This window comes from Suillus subalutaceus (assembly GCF_016647625.1).
Source record: "Suillus subalutaceus strain FC151 chromosome Unknown DFJ58scaffold_100, whole genome shotgun sequence".
Lineage (NCBI taxonomy): Eukaryota > Fungi > Basidiomycota > Agaricomycetes > Boletales > Suillaceae > Suillus > Suillus subalutaceus.
The window spans coordinates 48,071-69,090 of record NW_024540349.1 but is presented as its reverse complement, the minus strand read 5'-3'; the positions used below and the strand labels follow the sequence as shown (position 1 = coordinate 69,090).

The following is a 21,020-nucleotide window of genomic DNA, read 5'->3' as shown; positions in this document are numbered from 1 at the left end:
CAAGCAGTTTCCTTTAAGACTCGCTTATGCAGCTACTTTCAATGGATGTCAGAACAGACCTATTTGGGGCATGGTCAGCTGTAGTGCCAATGTCGTGTACAAGCGCTTGCTTTTGTAATGAATGCAGTTTTAATCTAGATCATGTGCAACGACTGGAGATGACGGCTTCTTGTTTATCACGGGAGAAGCCGGGATCTAAAGGGTGTTTTGCGTTTTGACAAACTTTCGGGGCGAGTTTACTTTCCTGCTTTGATGAACTTCTCGATGCCATTTGGAATACATAGTCCATAATACAGTCTTCTAGGACAAATGATGTGTCAATTTGCAATGCAGCTTGCCGTTCAATCATCTACGAGTTCGAGAAGTTCTTCCCGCTTCCCAATGATGTCATTAACATCACTGTACCCGCAGAGACCCATCGTGAGATGCATATCAGTCACGGTTTGCATCAAAATCTGCTCGACTCCCGCTTGTCCGGCAATGGAAAGACCGTACATGTATGGACGAGCGACTAGAATTCTTTAGTAAAAAAGTTACTACTGTAGAAAAGCCATGACACGTACTGAGGACGCCCTGGGCACCCATTGCTATTGCCTTGATGACATCACTGCCTGTGCGAATACCAGAGTCGAATAGCACTGTCAGGTCGCCTTTCGTCTGCGCACCAAGGACCTTCGGCGAGCGCATGATCTTGGCTAATGCATCCAAGGAGCCAATGGCACCGTCCACCTGCCGTCCACCGTGGTTAGACACAATGATCCCGTGAATGCCCATCTCAATAGCCTTCTCCGCATCCTGTTGCAAACATTGTCACAAGTCGTCATTGAATTGAAAGACATGAACTTGCCGACACTCGTTGAATTCCCTTCAAAATGATAGGCCCGTCCCAGTGATCCTTGATAAATTGTAGATCCTCCCAGGACCTGAAAAGACCTGAGTTGGTTTCTGCGAGCCAGTCCTTGCCCAATTTCATTGCCTTCTTGGCATTCGCATCACCCGCGTTCAACGCCGCGTTTCTGATCTTCTCTGGCTCGAAAGGGAACTTGGTGGTCTCGTGCACAGGTTCGTACCCAGAGCGCTTCATGAACACGGGGTCGGACAAGCCAACCTGGATGCCGACACCGTACAAGAAAGGTATGTAGTGAGTATCAAGGTCGTGTGGACGCCAACCCAAGAGCATGGTATCGAGCGTGATCACGAGCGCAGTGAAGCCTGCAGCTTTGGCACGGTTGAGAAGGGATATTGTTATCTCATCCGTGCGCGGCCTGAGGTGTTCGGAGCCGAGTTATGATAAGGGGGATGGTGATACGAGATTAGACATACCAGTAGAGCTGATACCACCGCTGACCATCAGGCCCGTTTGCCTTTGCAATATCCTCAATCGACCGGGATGATGCCGAGCTCATAATGTAAGGGATCCCGCAGGCAGCGGCAGCCCTTGCAGTTGCGAGTTCTCCGTCTGCATGCAAGATACCCTGTACACCTACGGGCGCAACGAAAAGAGGTGCGTGGAACTTCTCTCCAAAAATCGTTGTCTACCCAGACGCAGAAATACATTAGATAGGGGTGTCACACGCTCATAAATACTCACTTCGACACTTCGATTAGTACAATCCTTGAGCATTGCAGGGACGATTTTCCACCGGTCGAACGCACGCCTATTTGCAGCGGCCGTCGAGCACGTTCCCGCACTCCCAAACGTGTACATGTATGCCGCTAGCTCCCCTCGTTCGAATCAAGAGTTGCGACTTGAACGGATGATAACACTCACGGAGATGGTCTTTCATTACCTCCCGGGATTTGTCCTCTATCTCTTTCACTGCGAAAGAGCCTAGAACAGGTGGCTTTGCATTTCCATAGATATCACCAAAGTATTTCGTCCATCGAGTTAATTGTATGGTTGTCATGGTGGGGGTGCGATAAGAGAGTCTGGGAAGACCAGAGTGGTCAGGGTGCCTTATTTAAGGCAGCTTCAACCTGCCCGAAAAGCCGACGTGGCTGAGGAACGTGACGGGGATTGACAGAAGTATTCAATTCTGTCCGATAACAGAAGTTATCACTGGACAGACCCTGGCAGACCACATGATTTCCAATTTTCCACTTACGAGATATTTTCTTGTCGAATCATGTTTATATTTCCGGAGTGGACCCGTTCTTCCGCTTGCCGTGGGGGCCGTCTGATTCGGAGAACGTTGGACTGACTTCAGCAGGCTTCGCCAACGGATGTCCACGTAGTTGTAGCAACTATGTATTGTATTTGCCACCGCACTGACACCTAGATAAGGTGTACATCGAAATATAACTGTCAAATAGGCTCGTTGCATTCGTAGCCGGGATAGCTCAGCTGGGAGAGCAACAGACTGAAGTGCGATGTTTTCTGGAGGTCCCGTGTTCAATCCACGGTCCTGGCATGTTTTTTGCTTTCCTTTGGTCCAAGTACGATAGTGGCCACAGTCAGCCTGGCTGCAGAGGGACGATGAAAGTTAACGTTAACCTATGAGGCACCTAGCATATGCAATCTTGGAGCTTGGACTTGGACTACTCATTAAGCCTCCGTGGCGAAGATTGATTTTTGCCGTACTAGGCCAAACTCGGCAAACAATCTGCATATCAATAAATTTAAAGCGAGATTTGAGTAGTTCTCAGATGAGTTCGTAAGACAGCGCTAGCGACCAGCCACAATATGTAGGGACCAAAATCAGTGCTCGTATTAATACCATTCAGTAAGGCATCTGACCAACCCAATGAAGTTTGGCTCTATTGAATTCTAAAGCTCTTGTCAAACACATACAAACAACACAATATGGATCTGTGATTACCCGACCACGCTGCAGCTGCCAGTCATCACACATTCTCCTGAAAAGTTGTGGGCACGGGTGTCTGCTTTTTGACTGCAGATAGAAAATCGAACTTTCTTCTTCGATGACATCTCCCCTGAATACGAGACGCTTCATAATCCTGGATGGTATGTTTTACCGCTGCTTTCGTTCACAAATACTGCTTACTATGCTGATATGCTTGCAGTTGCTCTATTCCTAGCTTCCCAGGTGATTATTCATTTTGCTAACCATTTTGCTCTCGTGAGCTGAGGATCCGCATTAGGCAGCGGTTTACTGTGCTATTCGCGTACGTCGCCGTCATGGAATTTTCCGGCAAGCAGAGTTAACATCCTTGTAGTGGTACTTCAAACGGAGTGACAACCTCACAACAAAGAGTGCTGAGGCAATCAAGAAGCTCATCGGACAAAAGAACCTCAAGCTGGATGAGTATGAGAGTGCGCGTAACCTCCTCGGCTACGCACCGCTTCCTGCTGACCTCTGGAACTTCATGCAGGAGCGATATCAAAGGAGGTCGTACACCCAGACGAAATCACCGTCCGATTTCAGGGTTAGTCCGCCGTAATTTGCAAATGAATTTCCCATGCCAACCAACATTTCTTAGACATCGGGGGTCTGGAGCTAATCGTATCATCTCTCCGTGAAACTATAATCTATCCTTTAATCCATCCCACCCTTTTCACTTCGGCCTCTCCCCTTCTTGGAGCCCCAAAAGGAGTTTTACTCTACGGACCTCCGGGATGCGGGAAGACTATGCTCGCACGTGCGCTGGCCAAAGAATCTGGCGCAACATTCATTAACGTTCCCGCATCAACACTCACAAATAAGTGGTTCGGTGAGTCTAACAAGCTAGTCGCAGGTCTGTTCAGCCTCGCACGGAAGGTCCAACCTGCGATCATATTTGTCGATGAGATCGACTCCTTCCTGAGGGAACGCCGTGGAGATGACCACGAGGTCATGGGTATGATGAAGGCAGAATTCATGACGTGAGCAATCCATTTTCTGGTCGATCTTTGACTGATCTCGGATGCTTAGTTCATGGGATGGTTTGACGTCAGGCCCTGACAGGATACTAGTGCTGGGCGCGACGAACAGACCAGGTGATATTGACCCAGCAATTTTACGGCGCATGCCGAAGCGGTTCGCTGTGGCTCTTCCAGATGCAGAACAGAGATTCAAAATTCTATCCCTAGTATGTGTTTACATCACTGATGTAACATTGCTTGCTCTGAACTCCATCAGATGCTCAAGGACACGAAATTGGACCCTAATCTTTCCTTGCGCATCCTTGCTTCTCAGACAACAGGTTTCTCTGGTTCTGATTTGCGCGAATTATGCCGCAACGCTGCGATGGTCCCAGTGAGGGAATGTATGCGCGCCATGGAGCACGATGAAGAAGCGTTGACGAAGGTCGAGAAAGAGGTACGCTTTTTGAGACATAATTCGTGAACCTCGCCAACTGGACATATCAGGGCTTCAACATGCGTTCGCTCACCCTCACCGATTTCTACGAAGCGGAGGGATCGACGCTCCAGCCACCCGATCCAGAGGATGAACCCATATCATTACAAGCATTCGTCAACACTCATCCAGAACCGAGTCCACAAACAGACAAGGATCTTGCAAGGAAGGAATCTCTGATTATCGATGAGGTTTCCGAGTACGAGAGTGATAATGAGTCAAGATTACAGACTGACGACGAATCGACAGTACTTGACGGCGATGATCAATCGACATTAAAAGACGAGAGCAGTGACGACACATGACACACCATTCATTACGCCGCAAGCTTCATCGCCTGCATCGATTATTGAGTAGCACTGATTATTATCATATAGAGTAGACATAACTGATCATCTCCACTTTGAGAAAATTGATACGAGAGAAACAATCAGATTGGGTATTGCAGGATTACCTTCATCATGCAGGCTATTGTCGCAGCACGGTAGGTATCCTGTAATCTCCTGAGAGGCCGCGCCTCCAAGCAAAGTGAGGCGGCGCAGAATGGTGTTGACTATTACTATTATCAGTGTCAGCCGCCGTCCCATGTTCCTGCTCGTCCTCCTCCAGGTGCTCGGGTTCTTGCCCCCTGCTTACCCCAATGAACCGTTGTTACCTCCCTCACCATCGGTACCAGGAGCAAGAAGAGTACGAAGTCTTGGGCCCCCACAGCCGGGTTTGGCGATGCAACCTCTTCCTGAGTCCCAATATGCACCTCCGGCGCAGCGACTCTCAAGTCGCAAGCGCAAAGTCGGTTTGGACGAATTCAAGATCATGGTTGTTCTGATCAAGAATTGAATGAGGTTGTATGGCATCAAGACGCTCAATAAGATTGTCATCGATGACGACTGAAGCCGAGAGGTATGTCTAATCCAGGGGAAACGAGTATTCTTGCTGCCATTCGCGAACGACACTCCTTCCTGCCTGGCTTGCACTCGTGTTTCCAGACTGACACGTGCATGCATCTCGGCATGGTGTATGTTCTTGGCATCGACCTCATGTTGCACATCCAGTGCAAGCAGTTCTGGTTCCGCCAAGCCAAGTTTCACGCATCGGGGGTTCTTCATGTTTTGTAAATTTTCCACGCGAATGGTATCATCTACTGCGTTATGAAGCTCGATAACGTCTTGCTTATTCTCGACGGACACATCAAGTTAATGTATGTCATATGATTGACATTACATCGCACCACTTCTTCACGCCCAGAGTCTTGCATATATCAGGCTAAGCGAGCACATCAACACTCGGACTCCAAAGGCAGTGGGGAACGACAAGCTCACCAAGGCTCAACACTGGTAGTTCCCCAGGACATCTATGTAACAGCAATTTTTACACGAACATGCCTCGTAGTAAACAATTGTGCTTGAAGGTCCGCAAAAATACATGAAATCGTTGTCGTTGTTCCAAATTTTGATGCCCGTCGAGCACTCCGCTTGATCTGCGGATACTAGTCGTAAGCACGCAGCCCAAGGTCTGCACGTGGACCGCAGAAGTGCTTACTAGGGGTGTCGCAGGGTAGACCCATTGGTGTTATTGTCAGGCTGTCAGATGCGATAGCTACGCCAGCCATCGCTGCGAAAGATATGATCATGGTGGTGAGTGAGGTGAATATCATCCCTGAAACTGACCATGTCCTCTGAGTCAAACGCTACGTTGGCTTTTATGCGCAGTGAGTATGAGGGCAGCCAATCTGCATGTGCCTGCATTGCTGGATAAACAGATGCCAGCTCATGCTCTGTGATATCATCCTCTTGAAGGTACGTCATGAACGCTTCAAATAATGTGCTGGATGCACTTCTCCATGACGACGATGATGATTTACTCACCCAATTTTCAGATTTGCAGTCACTCACTAGATTTCAAACCTAACCCGTGAGCCCAAGACGGGCGAAAGCCGCGGCTTTGGGGTGCTGGATGCTGCGAAGTGACGTTGCGGGCGCTAGCAAACGCTATGTGTGTGCTGGCAGGTGGTCAGTGGCGCATGGTCTCGGCAGAATTAGAAAGGTGTGGTACTAACGTCAAACAGATGACAATATCAGTCAAGTAAATACACTTTGACTCGCTGCGCTCACTACTGGGAGAAGCCACGGCTTGAGCTGCCGGCTTGGGCTTTGCAAAATTCAAGCTTATTTAGGCCCAGCTTGAGCTGACCCAGTCACCAGTGACTGAGGTTTCGGAGAAAGTCGGGATAGTTGTATCCCACCATCGTACTAGTAGTAGGCTCGCCGATTCGAGTACGAAGGAAAGATGTTGATTTCATTTGCAGGACGGGAGTGCCGATACTAGCAAGTTCGATGAAGGGTATACAAAGGACCAAACCTGTGAGTTTCGAGAGGTCAACAGGAGTTCAGCGCTTATCTTTCTGTTCCGTGGTCGGGCAGCATAAGAAGATACTTGATTGTATGACCCCCATGCAAGATATGTGGTTGAAGATATATACAGTACACTATCTCATAATGCATCGACTTCGGAAGGTCCCACCGTGGGCCAGTGAGAAATTGAACCATAATGCATAAGCCTGTGGGACCATTATGCATTATGAGATAGCATTTTTGGCCGGTTGAGTCATATCGGTGATGCTTGTTCGGGTCAGATTATGCATTTTATTCATGCTACATTAATATTATTGCTAAGTCACCAACCTTGATTCAATTACCATCCACCATGTCCGAGTCTGCTCGGAAACGCAAATCTCGAGATACACCCCCAGTGTCCCCCACCATACCAGAGACAGCAAAAAAACTCAAGGTTAAAAATACTCCGGTAACTTCAGCAACCAGCTACAGTGCACACAGCACGTCATAACCTCACTCTCAGTGATCGAGCCATGCCAGAGGTTTCCCACGCAGAAACATTGCGCTGTGTCAGCGGCTCGAAAGGGCTTGCCTTCAGTTTGGAAACACTGATGCAACACTTCCACTTGAATTGTTGAAAACAGATCCGTCTTTTCCGTGCTGAGGGTTGAGCTGCGACGCGAGGAGCTTCTACACTCAACACAGACTACAATAGATGCTTACTTTCGTTAGATATGTAGTATGTACTTGTGCCGGCGATGCTCTACCGCACGGTGTCACAATTTGTCAAGTGTGACATATGCACTAATGCAAAATCTCATAATGCATAGGGTCGATGGGGGTCCCGACGTTATGTATGAGATAGTGTACTGTATACGCATTCCTCAGAACCTGGCAGAAAACTCCAGTGTATCCGAGACTCGCGGAGATGTAATTTAGATCCCTGATAACACAGTTTGAATCAAGAAAACATGAAAGCCCTTCTTGCTGGTCCAGAGAGTATCTTGCCTGACGACTTGCTGCGAATTTGCAGCTCTTGAAGAATTGAAAGGGACTGAGGAAGTTCAGAGCATCAAGGAAGTTGAAGTGCTCAAGAGAAATGCTTTTTATTTTGACGAGTCAGATCGGGTCGTGCAAGGAATGATACTACAGGCTATTCAATAGGTGATGTTGTGGTGGTTAATTACAATGGCGAGGCTGACGAATGAGATGAGGCAACATTGTCAGGAATATTGTCGTAGCTTAGCTAGGGCGCCCTCAGGCGCCCAGAGTTTGAGTTTTGCCTGGTCCTAGAGGCGCGGTGTTGCCGGTGTTGCAATAAGTCACGCTTTATCCAAGAGATATTGAAGGAGGCTTGGAAGCGCTGTAAGTCTGTCATTTTACTAGCCATATTTATAATCACATCTAATTAGAGGCAATACGTGGGAGTCACAGGTGCACGAATGCCCTGCCAATGGGAGGCATGCCCCCATCAGTCTGCCGTTCCCGCCGGCGGCCGTTTTAGATGCACCCTTCAACGATAATGAGATGAATCTAGTAGTTGCTATTGGTGGATGTTAGTTGGCTTGTGGCGACGGGACAGGTTCAACACACAGGCATATGATTGTGATCTACTACGCCGGTGAGTCATGGGGTTGGATGAAGAGTAGTACTCCTGCTCACATGGGTGAGGTCATATTCTACTGCTTGGCATTTCAAGCCTCCTGGCGGCGGTCAGGTTGGTAGGAGTACTTGTGACCACGGGATGGTTCATCATCGACGGGCGTAGACACTGTAAAGTTGAAAGCAGCAACAACCACGAGGATGAAGGAGAGGCGCATTATTTGTGAGATGTGATATAGAATCCCAAAAATAAGAAAACAAGCTGAAGGGGACGGTGGGTGGACAGCTTTCTTTTTTTGTATTGAATGGTGTTCTGTGCAGAACCTGTCCACCTAAATTCCCTTCAAACAGACGATATTTGAACTGCCAGCAGATTTCTGACTTAACTTGCTCCGAGTGTCCCCGATATTCCCCTTGCAGAAGAACACTGGGAAACGCTGGTAATGTGCAATCCCGACCTGTTGTTGTATACGGCCTACCGTAACGCCGATAGGTGACACGAGAAACGCTAGTGATTGGCAAAACCCAAATTAGCCCTGAACCACTGCGGACCACTATAAGCATCCTCTGACGTTTCTTCACTGAAATGTACATCTCACTAGTAGCAAGTACAGACGTGGTATCATCAGCGCTCAGCGAGGATTAAGTTTGGGAGCCAGGTTGCCATCGGGACATAGTGTTCTTGCATACGTTCAATATGAATTTGCAATAGTATTTGGATATTTTCTTGTGTTACTTTAGAATTTCGAGACGGATAACCAAGAAAACGAGACAAGCCCTGCAGGCCCGGGTACACGGGACATCGACTAAGTACTGGCCAGGTGGGTAACACGTTTGTACCCTGATGCGAAATTCGTCTTATTTGCGTGGGGCGCCAGAGGTTGAGTCTAGCTAGGAAGACGGGATCGGTACTAGATTGGATGTGAGGTGTAGCGGTGAAGGATGCGGTGGATGTCCGAGAAAGCTGTGCGAGTGAACTGTTAGATAGACGGACGGTATGAATTAAATTGATTACCATGGTCGTCGAGTGAATCGAGTTGCCTTCCCCGCGGCAGATGTCTTCCGGATTATAATCGGAAGACGGAGAGTTCTTATGGCGATTTCTCTCGTCTAAAGGTTCTTTTGGGGTTGAGGTGGTTTTGTCCGGTAGAGAGGTAGTCCCCAGAAATCGGAGATGAGGGGAGAGACATAGGCGGTGAAGAGGCAGAGACAGAGGATGCCATGAACGCCTTGCCTTGAAACTTGAGACAAACATCACGTTTTTTTTTGCAATCATGGACAAGCTCTTGCAAGAGACTCTGCGCCACGAAGCGCCCGTAATAATGTCAGTGGACAATGATGCAAGGGGTCCTGTACTGCGTCAAAGTGTTTCGTCTAGCTTGCTCCCTCATGCGCTTTATTCATTTGCACAGCAGTTCCCCAGTGATTTCACCTTGACCACTAAAGCAGGTGACCGTCCGACGAAAGGATAATTCGTGGAACCTGGTATCGCGGCGAGGCGCGACGGCTTCAGTGGTAGAACGTGAAATCTGCCGCCCATGATGAATTCAAAATAAATAAACAAAATCTGTTGACGCCCAGTGCTCAAGCTCAGTTTCGAGAAGGGCTTCGTGGTCACCTACGAGATGATCGGCGCAGCGACGAGGAGAGCAAACAGGGAGGACGGGACAGACAAGATTAATCATGGATACTATCACGCCTTTCATCAGGACTGAGTACCGATTATTGTTGTAGGTTTATGCTACATTCATGTGTTATATTGTGAGATGCCCCTAGACGCTTTCTCTCACTTAGATCCATTTAATTCGTGACTTAAACTTAGACATACAAGGACAACCGGTAGCGCATTCCTTGACGCGGGATGCTTTTATTTGCACCTGAACACCTGGTAGTTAGCCCATAATTAACTGGCTAGATGCAAGTCAGGTAAGCATGCCTGGACGGTGCCAAGTTCTCTACGCCCTCCTCGCTGATCGTGGGCACGAATGCGATACGATGCTTGAAATCAAGAGCTTGTAGACATCGCTGTTGATCGCGAGCACGATTGGGGCTGAACAACAGGTCGAAGAGTACGTACGCCTTGTCTGTTTCTGCTGTGTTATAGACTTTCCGCCCTGCAGATTAGCCTGCGAGCCAGTCTTTTCCGAGGAGTGGTGTCGACTCTCTGACCGTACGTCCAGGATGGTGTAGGCAGTAGAATCGAATGAATGGACATGATGGACTAGCTAGATGAAGAGAGCGAGGCTGACCCTGGATTTATAGTTACATGGTTGCAAATTACATAAAGAAAAGTTTCAGGCCTCGTGTCCTGGCTGTGAAGCTTAAAGCACAAAAAGGCCCGGTACACGCACCTGGATCAAGACACCCACAAGCTCCCCAGCAAGTTGTGCTCAGCACCACCTCGAGCAGGATGACAGAGGCAGAAAAGCCCGCCATTCAAATTACCACGCCCAGTCAAACATTTAAAGGTCATGAATATTGGGTTACGGGAATCGCAGTCTTCCCCGATAGACGCCGGATGGTAACGGCCTCGTTCGACAAGACGCTTCGTCTGTGGGACTCAGAAGACGGTGTTGTATTGAAGAAAATGGGAGGGCTTCGCTTCGAAGTACGAACACTTGCAGTATCAAGTGACGGGCAATTCATAGCAAGTGGTGATGAAGGTGGAGAGCTCATCATCTGGAACAGAGACGGCGAATCCATCACCCAACCCATCAAAGTGCACTCCAGCCCAATCTACTCGCTGGACTTTTCCCCAGACAAAACATTGCTGGCGAGTGGCTTAGGCGACGGCACAATAGTGCTCTGGAATACAAAAACATGGCAGGTGCATGGAAATCCAATCAATTGTGGCGCTTGGATTCGCTGTGTTCGGTATTCGCCGTCTGGCCAATATGTTGCCTTGGCAACTATGTCAAATATCCAAATATGGAATCCAGGCAAGAGGGAATGCATCGCAAAGTTTCACCCTGGAGGACATATTTCAGTCGCGTGGACGCTTGACGGCAAACAGCTTATCTCGGCTGGCGATGTACATGATCCCACCATACGGGTCTGGGATTCATCGACATGGAACCAGATCGGTAAACCCTGGAAAGGCCATACCAGCCATGTCGAGATGATTGCCTTGAACCCTATGGGCACCTTGCTCGCGTCCGTATCTCAAGACCACCAAGTTCGCCTTTGGCGGCTTTCGGATGGACAAAATATCGCCACATTCCAGCACACCAATGTGGTGTATCGTGTCACCTTCTCCGTGGATGGCAAGCATATTCTCAGCGGAGGAGCAGATTTTATGATCTTAAAGTGGGCAGTACCTTTGTTAGAGGACATTCTCGAGGACCGGGCATGCAAGGCTTGTTTCCAGCCTTCTCTTTTACCACATAATCTCACCATGCGTGATACAGTTCCTCACCATCAACACGACAGCCCGCGATGCATGCATAAGCGGGGACTTGCCCACTGCTGACCGACTGTTAACACAAGAGATCAACGCTGATAGCAACAACTACGACTCTTATGCAAATCGCTCGTTTGTAAAGGCAAGAAACTCAGACTGGGACTGCGCACTTGATGATGCGCTCAGAGTGAGATGCACCGTTCCGTCGTGACCTTTTTAATAGACTAATTCATATGGCGACATAGAGCATCAGTATCCAGCCATCCTTGATGGGCTGTATCTCCGAGGGCATCGCCCGCTGTGGAAAACGACAATTCCAGGATGCGATGAAAGCATTTGACCTAGCTTTCATGTACGTGGACACAGACTTGAATAAAACTCGTCTTCTACTCTTGATTAAGGTACGTTGATTATGTCTCATGTACTCGCCACTTACATGACAGCTGTCAGGCCATCGCCCTTTTCAATGCAAATCAACATGATGAAGCAATTCTGCGCGTCCAACAGCTAGCTACCACTCGTCCCAATCCGAATTCTCTTGCCTGTGGTATCGTGGAAGTGAGTGCTCCTGATGCAATTAACTTCAGATTCATGCGTCGATACTGATTTTGCGAACCTCGTACTTCAGGCTTATCTACACGTCCAAGTGGGAATGAATGCACTGGACGACGCACGTTACGATAAAGCGGTTGGCCACTTCACTTCCGCTGTCAACAATATTCGTTTCTCGTCTATGGCGGCCATCCATTCTACATATGATGTCTTTGTGGTGGTAGGTTGATTGCAATGCAACTGGAAATCATTTTTTTCACGTTTGCTACCCTTTCTAGCTATTCGGGTGGGACCTCAAGTCCTTGTGGCGAACTGCTCACCAGAATTGGTGTCATACGCTCTTTCGGGTAGGTAGACGCCCGGAAGCCATCAAAGCATACCGAAACATGATGGATACGGCTGATGAGGCTACGAAAACACGCTGCCTTGATTGGTCCACTGGCAAGTCTTCGTGATGCCAACCTGGTATAATTCTCAACCCCATTTCACTTAGCTTTCAAGCAAGATGGTAGGATGCTCTATGCTACCGCCGGGTTGACTGACCTCGCTGCGAGCGGAGATGCTGCCCTAGCTGCGGGTAATTATGACGGGGCTATCGAGCTTTACTCTGCGGCAATCGACTTCGATTTTGCAACAGATACCGCCTATGCGAACCGTAGTAAGGCAAGGTCGAGAAAAATGCTATGGGATGATGCACTCCTTGACGCAGAAAAGGTGCGATAACAGCTATCGTCTCGTATTCATCGCTCATTTCGGTGATACGCAGGTCATCGAACTCAACCCCTCATCTTACTTAGGATATCAGTTGAAGCATGCGGCACTTCATGGTGCACACCGATGCGATGAAGCCATCAAGGCCTTCAAAATCATGCTCTCCAAGTTAGAAAATGCTCCCGACTCGGAAACAAGAAGTACGCCCTAAATAGCACGTCTTTAACCGTTGTTGACTCTTTGTGCAGACTTGCTCCAACAGTATATCAGTCCATCCGAAGCAGAAGGAGCCATTCAAGAGACCATCAAGGCTCAACTCGACGACATCCCGCATCGTCTAATCAACACCTCCACTGGGCGCTTATGTAATCGCGAGGCACAGATCAATGACTTCAAAACGAGCGCAGAGTACAAGGAGCTTTTGTCATCCGCAATGAAGCATACAGATCTTCAAATGAAGCGCATCCAAGACGTGGTGGCTATGTACTTCCGTTATGTCATGCTATCGCATAGGTGGGAAGGGACGGAGCCGCTGCTACATGATATCCAGGGCAATGTGGTGTACTACTTGGATCCAGTCGGTGGCATCCCGAAGTTGCAGTCATTCTGTGAAACTGCTCGTGATATGGGGTATCGCTGGACATGGATCGATACCTGTTGCATTGACCAGACTAACAACGTCGAAGTCCAACTATCGGTCAACTCCATGTTTATCTGGTATCGCCATTCAGCCCTTACCATCATCTACTTGTCGGATGTTCCACCTTCGTCGCAGCCTGGGGCACTCGCAAGAAGCGCTTGGAACACGCGAGGATGGACAGTTCAAGAATTCCTAGCCCCAAAATTTGTCCTATTTTACCAGAAGAATTGGTCCTTATATCTCGACGATCGCTCTCCCAACCACAAGGATTCCCTCACAATCATACAGGAGATGGGAGATGCATCGGGCATAGATGCACAAACCCTCGTCGCATTTCGTCCGGGAATGAGAGACGCTCGGGAGAAACTTCGATGGGTGTCGGGCCGTGTCACCACGTGGCAGGAAGATATCGCGTACTCATTGTTTGGTATCTTTGGCGTCAACCTGCCTGTCATCTACGGCGAGAAGAAACAAAAGGCGCTTGGGAGGCTCTTGCAGGAGGTCGTGGCTCAGTCGGGTGATATTACTGCCCTGGACTGGGTGGGCCAACCATCCGAATTTAATAGCTGTCTGCCAGCCGACATTACTTCATACAAGGCTCCACCATGCACCCTGCCATCTCTGTGCGAAGATGACATTCAGACGTCGATTGCCTCGCTCCGATATGTCATGGCTGTAGATTTGGCTATGAAAATTTACTCCGTGCTTGACAACCTTAGCGCGCCTCGTTTCGCGAACTGCAGACTACATCTGCCTTGCATCGCATTTCGTGTCACAGCAGTCAAACGGAGTCAAGCCGAAGACCAGGAGACACATAATGTCACGGCCTCCGGGCTTCATGACCTGTTGATCACCACGGCGGACAAGCTAAATCAGTTCTCATCACCACGACCCACCATGCAGACATTTTTGCTTGTTCGTCCATGGAATCGTCACTTGCTCGAGCTTTCTGACTTCGGGGAGCCGCCTGGCTTGGCAGAGCTGCCTGACGTTGCTGACGACACGCAGAGCGAAGAAGGTTATTGGTCTGCGCCCGGGTCTCCGTTACAGGATTCGCCTGACGGGTTCCCTGAAGCATGGGAGTCAGTTGATTCGGAACTGAGCGACCGAGCGTTGCGATTGATTGCTCGCCTTGAGCAGCCTTTTAGCGCATTTTTGCTAGCGCAGCAGCGCGGCGGAGAATACAGGAGAATCGCGTCAGATCGTGATATTATTGCACAAGTCAAAGACCTTTCTTCTATTCCAGACATGGTTAGGACGCTAGAGATATTGTAGTGGCATGAATTTCTGATGTTATTTTGTTATTTACATCCATAATCTAAGAGTGTGAAGTCCGACGTATAAGATACCCACGGAAGTCAAATGTCCTCGAAGCCGATCCATCAGTGAACACGTGAGGAAAATAGAAGGCCATATATCACGGTATATAGTACATAATCACAAGAACCAGCATAATTCTGCCATCGACAATCATATTGTTATGTTTGGCCTTATAGAGGAAAGAAGATTCCCTGATTTTCCGACAAAATTTTATGATCGAGAAAAGGTCCTGATTTCACTCAAACTCACAGTCGAAGTGAAGGTGTGGCAAAAGTCAACAGTTGAGCTAGATTAATCAATGACATCATAACGAAAGGGAGGTTCACAAATATGAAGCTACAGGTGAAGGTCAATACCTTCCGGACTATGGCGTTATATTTGCACATTTATTATTTGTGCGTTCCCGCACCTTGCGCGCTGCGCAGTTTTGTCATCAGAGAGCTTGTGCGTTGTATTCATGACTTCCCACCTGTGTCCATGAAGAGCTTCGTCTGCAGTGACACTGGCACTGACTCAACACCACATTTTTCACAAATATGATGAGTGCATCATGGATAAAATCTAGCGGTACTAAACACGAGTAAAACTATGGCTCAAAAACGAAAAAAGTGTATTGTACAAGTCGTTCAAACAACACTGACACAGCGTACAAAACGATAGTAGTACAATTAGTCCAATTCTAAAGCTAGTGACAACATTCACGATTCGCACGAGACGCACAGTAGAACGAGACAGATTACACGACCCTCCCTCTCTTGGTCATTCTAGACGAACTAGGTACAACCTCACTCTCATCAGCAGCACGCTTGAGGAAGTTGCGGTGCCATGAGTGGTACCGATCAAATCCGGTTTGCTTTGCCGCTGGCCGTAGTTCTTTCCTGCACGTGTCCCAATTAAGGAACTCTTTCGGTGGGGTCCACTTCTTCACAGCCTTGAGTGAGTTGCTGAAAACAATCGAATTGGTGAATTTAACGATAATAACCAAATAGTAGTACTTACAGGAGCTCCTCGTCCTGTGCATGCTCACTCTGCAGGTGTTCAACAACCGTATCACGGGTTATCTCCAGCGTATGTCAAAACATGCGTTGGACTTTCTTGAGGGCCCCCTCATCTTGATTGGGGCAGAGTACCTGTGTGAATAGTCAGCATTAATGTTAGACGACTTTAAGGGACACGCACGGCAGTCGCATAATAATGAGAGCTACGAGATTTCAGGTTCAATGGTTTTCCAGGGGGGTGGATCCATGTAGAAATGGTAACTGTTACAGGGTGACACCATGTATGAGAGAGCAATGTGAATCCACCATTTTCCGAATATGTCAACTCCTTCATCTGAACGCCCCTCTTAGCGAGATCCCTCTCAACACCCCATTCAAACGTGGGCAACGAATGTTTCTGCATTTCAGAAATGTGGATATGAGTGGCGGCCAAGACATTTTCGTTCCGATCAGCAAAACTTCGGCAGCTTCGTTACGGCAGCTTCAGAAGTCTGAGAAACGGACACCTCGAATGGCCAGAAGGGAAGGATGTCGTTACCCGTCTGGAACATCAAAACCATGTCGGGTATCCCAAGGTGATAACTCTCATCGCTAGGAGGGAGATCTGCAGTAGTGGGCGCATCCACCATATGCGCCATGTGGATAGGTAAGGAGACTTCGAAATCATCCGGAATGATGAAAGAGTTGACAGTGATCCCCATCGTGGTGCATAAAGGGACCAGGATCGCCTCATGGATTGGGGAAGGCAGGGTGGCGACGAGTTGCTTAAGTCTAGGGATGTATGTATGATGGTCTTAAGGCAAAAGTATGAGATCAGCTCCATTTTGGAAAACGACGAAAAGACTCACTTGCGAACTAGATTATCATCGCATCCAATAACATTCAGAACATAATCATAACTTTCTTCTGAAACATTCGAGAATATCTACCACGGCAATCAGCCTGAGAAAGATAAGAAATATGGAGCTTCTTGTACCTCAACTTCGGGCCCATCGCCACCATTTCGAATTCTGCTGATAATCAGTTGGCACAAACCTGCAGATACTAGTAAATAAATTGAATTGTCTGTAAGTTGCAACGAACATACTAGAACTCTGTATGTTTGATTCCGCATTTTCAATGTTTTCTGGCTTCAGCATTTCTGGTTTTGACCGGGGCGCCTTTGGTACTTCCAGGTTTGAAGTTGACTCGACAACAAAGGCAGTGGCTCGATTTTTCACAAGACTTGTTGTAGATGTGGAGTGCCTCTTGACATTCTCTGTGGATGGTCCTTTAACTGATCCAGAAAGTAAGGGAGACAGGCAGCTACTGTTGCACTGTAACAAACAGGTGGGAGGCATGATTTCGAAGGGTGGCTTCCTATTAGAATGTGTTTACACCTTATAAGCGAAAGCTGTGGCATAAGCCGACGGCGTTCAGCTTTTAACCGTGGTTTCCCGCTGAAAAAAAACAAACCAGGCCAAGGGTACTGACATCAAACTCCGATTGACAACAAATGTTATTATGAATCCATGTAGAAAATCTTGCCGGCATAAGAAACTTGATCACATTCAGCAATCGGTAAAGAGTGCAAAGTAATGAGTGAAATCATGTATGTGATTGCACTATATAATTAATAGGTAGTGCATCGTGAGGATGCAAGGTAGGAGTATGAGAAGATGTGATGAGTGTCGGATGAGATTGACGGTATGTACTGCAAAGCACAAGGAGGAACAAGAAATGAAATTAGCATGCCTGTCACTCAAAAAATAGACCTGGACCTGTCATGGTTGCAGCCAGATTATGGTGGGAGACCGGTATGGCAACTCTGAATCTTCAGACGAGAAAGGTAGCAGGGTTCTGAATCATCATATAACAAGAATCCCAAGGATTAATACATTCCGGTGCGAAGGGGTCATCATCTTCTGTTTTGTTGCGCCACACGACATCATCCTTACTGACTGACACAAATTCAAGTGGAGGTGATAATTCATTCTTGAGCCCCAGGACGGCAGCAGGCACTTGACTGCGAAATGAGGCCGTTTCTAGTGATAATGGTGTAGATTAAATAATAAGTCATGAGCGAGCGGAATGGTGAACTTACGGAGGCTACTGGATTGAGTAGGCTGGGTTGACAAAGGGGCCTGAGAACTTGAACTTCCTGAGTCCATAAAGAATAGTGGAATGCTAGTGTCACTCGTTGTTTCTGAATGTCAAATACATACATGGGAAACAGGTGGAGTGACGAACACGAATCTTTCTTGAGTTTCTTTTGAACCACTCTCTTCGCATCCAATGGTGATTCATCAGGAGAAAGAGCTCTTTTCACTGTGAAGCAGACAAGTAGTAAGAACATACACGATTAGTATAATTGAACACTCACTGTGATTAGTCCCCCTTGGCAATATAGCTGTCATTTTACCTTTGGAGTCTGAGTGCTTGACTTCATCATCGGTGTGGGAAACACAACAAGAAGAGAACTCTGTAAAGTACTCTTCAAATGTTGGGTCAAGATTGCTATGCCTAGCTGCTATTCAACCCTAAAGGATTTCTGTACTAGACTCAGAGCTCAGAGAGTAGAAATATCATCAAGCAAAAGACTCTGATTCAGACTGGTACTGACAGTGGTGAAAGGGAGACATGATTATGTAAGCAGTAAAAATGCGAACATAAACTAAGGAAAGTGGGTAAGTGAAGGTAAGTAAAAAGGGGGAATATCAGCCCAGGGAAAACTATATTGTCACATCGGTTAAATCTAATTCCATTAAGGAACTCGTGAGCTCGTTGTCTGACTTATCGTCGACTGAACTGTCTGTGTTGGACAAAAGCTGGTCACTGCAATCATGTTTGGAATCTGAGCCCGCTATGATAGGTTGCGTGTTCCAGGATTCATAAACGTTCTCAGGGACTTGATTCCTTGTTACTTGAAAATTGAATTTGTTAGCACATAAATGTCGAAGCAATGCAAAGACACATGAACCTACCAAACCAGAGATGACAGTCATTGACACTGGCTTTATCTCGTCCCTTGTGTTTTGCAAGGTCGCTTCCAGTTGGAAATGCAACATCAACAACTGTCAACAGCAGTCCGGTCTTGTTGAGGAGGCGCCAAATAGGTTTATCTTCTCGGGTGGGTGGTTGTGATGCTCGCTTGTCAACTTGCCCATCCAGGTATTCAAAGACCTTTGGAAACCAAGTACATAGGTTTCTTGTGATCGTCAAATATGTCCATCCATTATCGATTCTAAATTGCTGGTCAAGGTAGCACCCGTGGTTCCTCATAGCCTGTATTTCCTTTTGCCCACCCTTGCCTGGGGCTTTGGTTTCTCTGAGGAAGCCATTCATCTGTCAAACAATATAGTGTAAGTTTGATCTGTTGAGGGCACTGCTTGACTTATGTCGACACCACAGGTTAGCATGGCGATTGACACAACTCGAAACACAGTGGTCGTTGCTGTGGTATTACTAGAGGGAGTGCTCCGGCGTGTTTGGCTACTAACTGGGTATGGGTTAGTTTCTTTGTGATCCTAGAAGTTATAAAGTAAATTTTTGCACCAGCTGTTGGCCCATCTCGTACCTTGCGCAAGCCAGTTGATGGCGCAGGACCCTTGGCCAACTTATTGTAACTGGCAATCCGAGTAGAAGACAACATTGATAGGGCTTCTTCTCGGGCAGCGGTGAGTGGCAGGCTCCCTTGCTTCGTGGTGACCAGCTTGTCATTAACACTTGCACCAGTTATTCGATCCATTATCTTCTTGACAGCGGCCGATGAACTTGGGCGAGGTTCATCTTGGACATTTTCTGATGTGTAGCCTGATACCTTGCGAGGGTGCTTGCTACGGCCATGGCCACACTCCACACAATGAGCCATGTCCTGTGACTCGGTGAAAAATTCCTCGCAGTTGCATGGTTGACTATCAGTGTCAACACCTCTACAATAGATGCATTTATTGGTGAGGTCGCTCTCGCCAGCAGGATCCATGCAGTTACAGTGGCCTGGGTGAGTGAAAGAGGGTGCAGAAAAACCGTGACTTCAGGAGGAAGTGGCGGAAACGACCTGAAGTGAGGCTAATTGGTGGATTGTGTCCATATTTATATTTGCAACTAATTCTGAGATCACCACTGGTAGGATATGATATTCTGTACATGTATTTGCAGGTACTCACTCTCTACCGGCGGCTAAAAAATATGACAATACAACTGACGCTTGGCACCATAGCTTTGCTCGCTTAAACCATATCAATTCAGCAAGGGAGACATGAAGTTCTTTGGATCCACGTCGACCAATGGGGATAGTCTCAAAAATCGGGTATTCATTACCTTCCCACTCGTCCGTGGTCAGCCTGCAATGGCATGGTGTGATATCTTTGGCTACAACTTCGGTGAGAACAGCAGCAAATTGCTGGTGTGTTTCGTCATTGATGAAAGGTTTCCTTTGTGACGGAACACTGATGGCTTCATGGTGGACATGGTCCCTTTGCTGGTCATTGATTGACTGTACTATGTTTTGAGGTTCCTCGTCGTCGTCATCATCACTGTCTTCTTCATCCATGGGATGTCCCGCTCCGGTCTGGTGTTGTCTTCGAGTTGCAGTATCACCATGTACCCCATAATATTCTTCAATTACATCAGGATGAATTCCTTCACAGTCATCTCAATATACGCCAAATTGCACTTGCCCCAAAAAACATAAATCCTGTGTTGTCCCACAGTGTGTCAATGCCACAGGTATGTCAAAAATGCGACTGTGAGCTTACCTTCAGACTCTTATCATTCGTATCTGGACCACGTATTGGATGACAATTCCACTCCGCTTGGAAATCCGAGCAATCTTGATCGATTTCGCCAAGAAATAGAATTTGGAGTAACCAAATGTGACTAGAGATGTTGGGGCGAAGCCCATGGTAGTTCTCAAGTCGAGTTAAAAATGCTCTCCATCTCTGAGCAAACTGGGTGCCCACCTCAACCCACAAATGCTCGATTCGCGAATTACGGGTAGAACTGGTACTCAGAGTTAGCATGTGACTTAGTTAATCAACAGAATCAAGTATGACTCACAATCCCCACATGAACGATGTCCTGCATGATTTGGGAATCATGCATGGACATGACTACTAGGTATCCCCCTAAAAGACAAAAGTCTGTTAGCTTAGTCCTCAGACTAGTCAACCCATACCTTGGTATCAA

The 21,020-nt window shown here is 47.5% G+C and overlaps 8 protein-coding genes and 1 non-coding gene across 9 annotated transcripts; 3 read left to right on the top strand and 6 right to left on the bottom strand.

Annotated features, from left to right (window-relative positions):
• Positions 1-248: 248 nt before the first annotated feature.
• On the bottom strand, positions 249-2,253 carry DFJ58DRAFT_802204 (FMN-dependent alpha-hydroxy acid dehydrogenase). The gene is made up of 6 exons (XM_041390921.1): positions 1,772-2,253; positions 1,592-1,716; positions 1,324-1,535; positions 848-1,265; positions 564-795; positions 249-511 (listed from the first exon to the last, which is right to left on the bottom strand). Exons 1-6 carry the CDS (start codon positions 1,905-1,907, stop codon positions 342-344), a joined length of 1,293 nt encoding a protein of 430 aa, XP_041240786.1. The 5' UTR covers positions 1,908-2,253; the 3' UTR covers positions 249-341.
• Positions 2,254-2,329: 76 nt separating this feature from the next.
• On the top strand, positions 2,330-2,411 carry DFJ58DRAFT_t116. The gene has a single exon. It is a non-coding gene; the product is annotated as a tRNA-Phe (tRNA).
• A 399-nt stretch (positions 2,412-2,810) lies between these two features.
• DFJ58DRAFT_802202 (ATPase) lies at positions 2,811-4,808 on the top strand. The gene is made up of 9 exons (XM_041390920.1): positions 2,811-2,965; positions 3,025-3,047; positions 3,103-3,126; positions 3,178-3,274; positions 3,334-3,387; positions 3,442-3,823; positions 3,873-4,029; positions 4,080-4,259; positions 4,310-4,808. Exons 1-9 carry the CDS (start codon positions 2,923-2,925, stop codon positions 4,601-4,603), a joined length of 1,254 nt encoding a protein of 417 aa, XP_041240785.1. The 5' UTR covers positions 2,811-2,922; the 3' UTR covers positions 4,604-4,808.
• On the top strand, positions 4,809-5,295 carry DFJ58DRAFT_802201 (uncharacterized protein; the record flags this gene model as incomplete). Its single annotated transcript, XM_041390919.1, is given in 2 exon segments — positions 4,809-5,130; positions 5,141-5,295. Coding segments are annotated over 2 exon segments (338 nt in total), but the record flags the coding sequence as incomplete, so codon positions are not given.
• Positions 5,296-5,485: 190 nt separating this feature from the next.
• On the bottom strand, positions 5,486-6,101 carry DFJ58DRAFT_25103 (uncharacterized protein). The gene is made up of 3 exons (XM_041379470.1): positions 5,838-6,101; positions 5,618-5,775; positions 5,486-5,561 (listed from the first exon to the last, which is right to left on the bottom strand). Exons 1-2 carry the CDS (start codon positions 5,950-5,952, stop codon positions 5,624-5,626), a joined length of 267 nt encoding a protein of 88 aa, XP_041240783.1. The 5' UTR covers positions 5,953-6,101; the 3' UTR covers positions 5,486-5,561; positions 5,618-5,623.
• Positions 6,102-7,943: 1,842 nt separating this feature from the next.
• DFJ58DRAFT_802186 (uncharacterized protein) lies at positions 7,944-8,879 on the bottom strand (the record flags this gene model as incomplete). The annotated part of the gene is given in 6 exon segments (XM_041390918.1): positions 7,944-8,186; positions 8,229-8,237; positions 8,279-8,281; positions 8,295-8,495; positions 8,583-8,670; positions 8,802-8,879. Coding segments are annotated over 2 exon segments (258 nt in total), but the record flags the coding sequence as incomplete, so codon positions are not given.
• Positions 8,880-15,592: 6,713 nt separating this feature from the next.
• DFJ58DRAFT_843958 (uncharacterized protein) lies at positions 15,593-17,194 on the bottom strand (the record flags this gene model as incomplete). The annotated part of the gene is made up of 8 exons (XM_041393027.1): positions 15,593-15,800; positions 15,856-15,884; positions 15,948-15,986; positions 16,036-16,251; positions 16,331-16,625; positions 16,703-16,779; positions 16,831-16,898; positions 16,942-17,194. The coding sequence occupies 8 exons, from the start codon at positions 17,192-17,194 to the stop codon at positions 15,593-15,595; spliced, it is 1,185 nt and encodes a 394-aa protein (XP_041240781.1).
• Positions 17,195-17,669: 475 nt separating this feature from the next.
• Positions 17,670-19,815, bottom strand: DFJ58DRAFT_843957 (uncharacterized protein; the record flags this gene model as incomplete). Its single annotated transcript, XM_041393026.1, has 8 exons — positions 17,670-17,878; positions 17,938-18,020; positions 18,059-18,161; positions 18,217-18,363; positions 18,607-18,756; positions 18,818-19,178; positions 19,334-19,360; positions 19,411-19,815. The coding sequence occupies 8 exons, from the start codon at positions 19,813-19,815 to the stop codon at positions 17,670-17,672; spliced, it is 1,485 nt and encodes a 494-aa protein (XP_041240780.1).
• Positions 19,816-19,995: 180 nt separating this feature from the next.
• DFJ58DRAFT_664735 (uncharacterized protein) lies at positions 19,996-20,487 on the bottom strand (the record flags this gene model as incomplete). The annotated part of the gene is made up of 1 exon (XM_041382455.1): positions 19,996-20,487. A coding segment is annotated over one exon (492 nt), but the record flags the coding sequence as incomplete, so codon positions are not given.
• Between the last annotated feature and the right edge of the window lie 533 nt (positions 20,488-21,020).